This window comes from Hydra vulgaris, chromosome 05 (genome assembly GCF_038396675.1).
Source record: "Hydra vulgaris chromosome 05, alternate assembly HydraT2T_AEP".
In the NCBI taxonomy this organism is placed as follows: domain Eukaryota; kingdom Metazoa; phylum Cnidaria; class Hydrozoa; order Anthoathecata; family Hydridae; genus Hydra; species Hydra vulgaris.
Window position 1 is genome coordinate 30,487,501 of NC_088924.1, and position 3,454 is coordinate 30,490,954.

Sequence of the window (3,454 nt, forward strand, 5' to 3'; positions counted from 1 at the left end):
GAAAGAACAATAAAACAAAACAATATTTATTTTAAAGACACAGTTGAACCAATGAAAACTTATTTAGCAAACACTATAAAATCAATAGAAACTTGTTTTGAAAGCACAAAGAAACCAATTGAAACTTTTTTAGTAAGCGATAAGTCTTGTGAACCGCTTCAGAAACCAATTGAAACTTTTTTAGTAAGCGATAAGTCTTGTGAACCGCTTCAAGTTCCATTGGCTAAGAAAACAAATTTGTGCAAAAACTATTTCAAAGAAGAAAGTATTTATCCATTTGTTACTCCAAGTAAGCAGATCGACTTCTCGAGGATCTTAACAGTTTTAAAAGAATTTCATCAACCAGTTTTGGAGGAGGATATTGCAGTTATTTCAAAAGTTGACCAAATTAATCTTGATAGTTTATTTAATAATATTTATTTAGATAACCTAAATTTTGAAAACCATAATTCTGATATTATTATAAATAAACAGGGAAAATCAACCAATACCATAGATGCCACTAACCAAAGAAACCAATCTTCTAATACCAATCATTTAATCCATCAAAACCATCCTAATACCAATCATCCAATGCAACAGCTAACCGACGACAACAATTCAAATGCTCTAGGCAACAAAAAAGAACATTTTTTAAATAAAGATCAAAATAGTGCCATAAATTGTCATGTAAACAATTTAATAAATAATACAGACTCTGTCTTAAATTTTGAAGAAAAAATACCGTTCATGAAAGATGAAGAGTTGACTGTAAAATCAATAAATTCATTTGATGAAATGCTCAATGAATTTGAAAAACTAACCAATGAAATGCACGAAAGTTTGCAAAACTTAAATAGCACTGCCAAAAAAAAAGAGGAAAGTTTAATGAATCAATCTAAAAGCACATTGAATAAACCTGTGTTGGTTAATTTATTTCTTGAAATACAAAATACCAAAGAACAAACTGAAATTGTTTCAAAACTTAAAGAACATTCCGCATTTACTAAAAAAAAATTGTTTACAAGTGATCATTTAGACATTATTGAAAGCGAGGAATTGAATAAAAAAAACCTGAAACAAATAACGAAAATTTTAGACAATGAAGAAATATTACTTTCGTACGACAATTTGCTCAAGAGTCGTGAGCAAATGCAAAAAAAAAGTAAAATTCCAATTCTTATAAAAAATGAAAGTAACCTCTCTGAAAAATGTGAAAAGACGATTGTTTCGGAAAAATGTGAAAAGTCGGGTGTTTCGGAAACATCATCGTTATATAATTTTTCAAATAATTGCTTAAAAAAGGTATCAACTAATGTTCTATCGTCAGATGAATTTAAAAATGATGTGAATTATAGGGAAACAACTCCATTTACAGTTGACAGACATGAGAAGAACAAAGAAAAACGCGTAAGTTATAGAGAAAAACGCGAATCTCACATGCACTTGCTAAGAAAAAAAAGTTCTAATGAAGAAAATATATTCAGTTCAGATTTAACTACAAGTTGCATATAGATATCTCCAAGTTGTATATCAAACTCTACAAGTTGCATATGTAAGTCTGCAAGTTGTGAATCAAACTATGCAAGTTGCATATGTAAGCGTGCAGGTTTTATATCAGATTTTTAAAGTTAATTTAAGAAGTTTGCAAGTTGTATATCAGATTTTAAAAAGGTACAAACAGAATCTTGCAAGTTTTGTACAAGTTACATACAGAAGTTTGCAAGTTGTGTACAAGTTGCATACAGAAGTTTGCAAGTTGTGTACATGTTACATACAGACCTCTACAAGCTGCATATAGAAAAAATAAGTTTAAGCAAAAATTAGAAACAAAATCATATAGAACTAAAAAAATCTCCAAAATAATTATACAACATTGATGCAATATTACATTGTCATAAGCTAAAGACAAAAAAACGTTTTTTTTGTTACTAAATATAGCAGATATATAAAAACGTTTTTTAATTGCACCCTAGCTTTCCCTAGTCTAAATTCCTATAGGATCCTAAAAAACGTCTGGTTTGATAACAAGCCTGCTTTCTCTATTCAAAAAGTCTTACAGGATCCTTAAAAATTTCAGGTGATTAAATTAAATGAGTTCAAAAGTACTTTTACCTATAAAATTTTTATGAAAATCTTATTGAATCTATAAAGCATTTTGATGAAGGTTATGCGAAATATTTTGATTCATGTTTTTTATTTTCATGCATTGATTTATTCTAAAAAAAATATTTTTATTTATGGCAATTTTGTAATATAAAAGTTTTTATAAATATTTTGGATTCAACTTACTCATAATATTAACATACCAACCACAAAAGTTGAGTTCAGTTGGTATTGACATCTTTATTTTTTGACATTTTATCAATACCAATTGAAGTTGGCTTAAACAACATCGAGAATGATTAAAAAGTATGTATGAAAAAAATATTTACTATTGAATACAAAAGTTAATTGGTAACATTTTTTATCCGATAAGTTTATTATCAGCCGTCGCGCAGTGAGCGCTGAAACTTGGATTTATAAAAGAAAAAAACTTTTTTTTTTTTTTTTTATAAATCCAAGTTTCAGCGCTCACTGCGCCACGGCTGATAATAAACTCATCAGATAAAAAATGTTACCGAATAACTTTTGTATTCAATTGTTCTTTAATTCTTGTCAATGCCTACCAAGTCCTGATAAATGTAATTTTAGCTACAAATCATAATGGGATGTCTCGCAGAGCCAAATAATCATAGAAGTACGCAACTCTAAGTGAAATATAAAAACTTTTGCATTATTCGTACCAGGACTTCTCATAAAGAAAATTTTTCTTTTATAAATTAAAAAAATTTTAAAACTATTTCATGACATTGCTAATATATCTTCGAACATTAATATTTTAACGCAGATAAAATTTGAATTTGCATGAGTCTTTTTAACCACGTGTTCGTTTCATATTAGCTAAATAAATAGTTGATAATACCGAGAGAAAAAACAACAATAATAAATAAGAAATATCTTGCTTCAAGAATTTCTTTTAAAATAAAATCATTCAAAATCATTCATTTCGTCAAAAAGTTTCTTGAAAAGAAGATTCAGTTTTACTAAGACATTTTTTATATGCTGATTTAAATTGCAATGCAAGTCAGTCATTCCAACCTTCTTTGCTTCATATTAATGATTAAAAATTTTCAAACAGTCCTAATTAAACTGAGTTGTGCAAACCTTGAAAAAATTCTCATGAAGCAACTCGTTTGCGAGACAAAGAGTATTAGAAATAGTGACATCTTAGCCCCAATGACTGAATATACTATTTTGACTGCAGAAAAATGCTTTTAGTTTCAGGAGTTCAAGGTATCAAATAAAATATCCATATTTTTAATAAAGAAGGATGTTGACAACATTTTAACTGTTGACAAAACATTTTAAGACAATTGTTTTGCAAAAGCATTAAAATTGACTATTAAAAATTTGTGTTTCCAATTTTACTCGC

General features: G+C 27.9%; 1 protein-coding gene across 4 annotated transcripts in view; it reads left to right on the top strand.

The window, feature by feature from the left end:
- LOC136080781 (putative uncharacterized protein DDB_G0286901) overlaps window positions 1-1,934 on the top strand; it is a 30,831-nt gene extending 28,897 nt beyond the window's left edge. For all 4 annotated transcript variants that reach the window (XM_065797894.1, XM_065797895.1, XM_065797896.1 and 1 more), the window contains one exon: window positions 1-1,934. This exon is cut by the window's left edge and continues 869 nt beyond it. In XM_065797894.1, coding sequence (XP_065653966.1) covers window positions 1-1,494 — 1,494 coding nt within the window. In that variant the 3' untranslated portion in view covers window positions 1,495-1,934.
- Window positions 1,935-3,454: the final 1,520 nt, after the last annotated feature.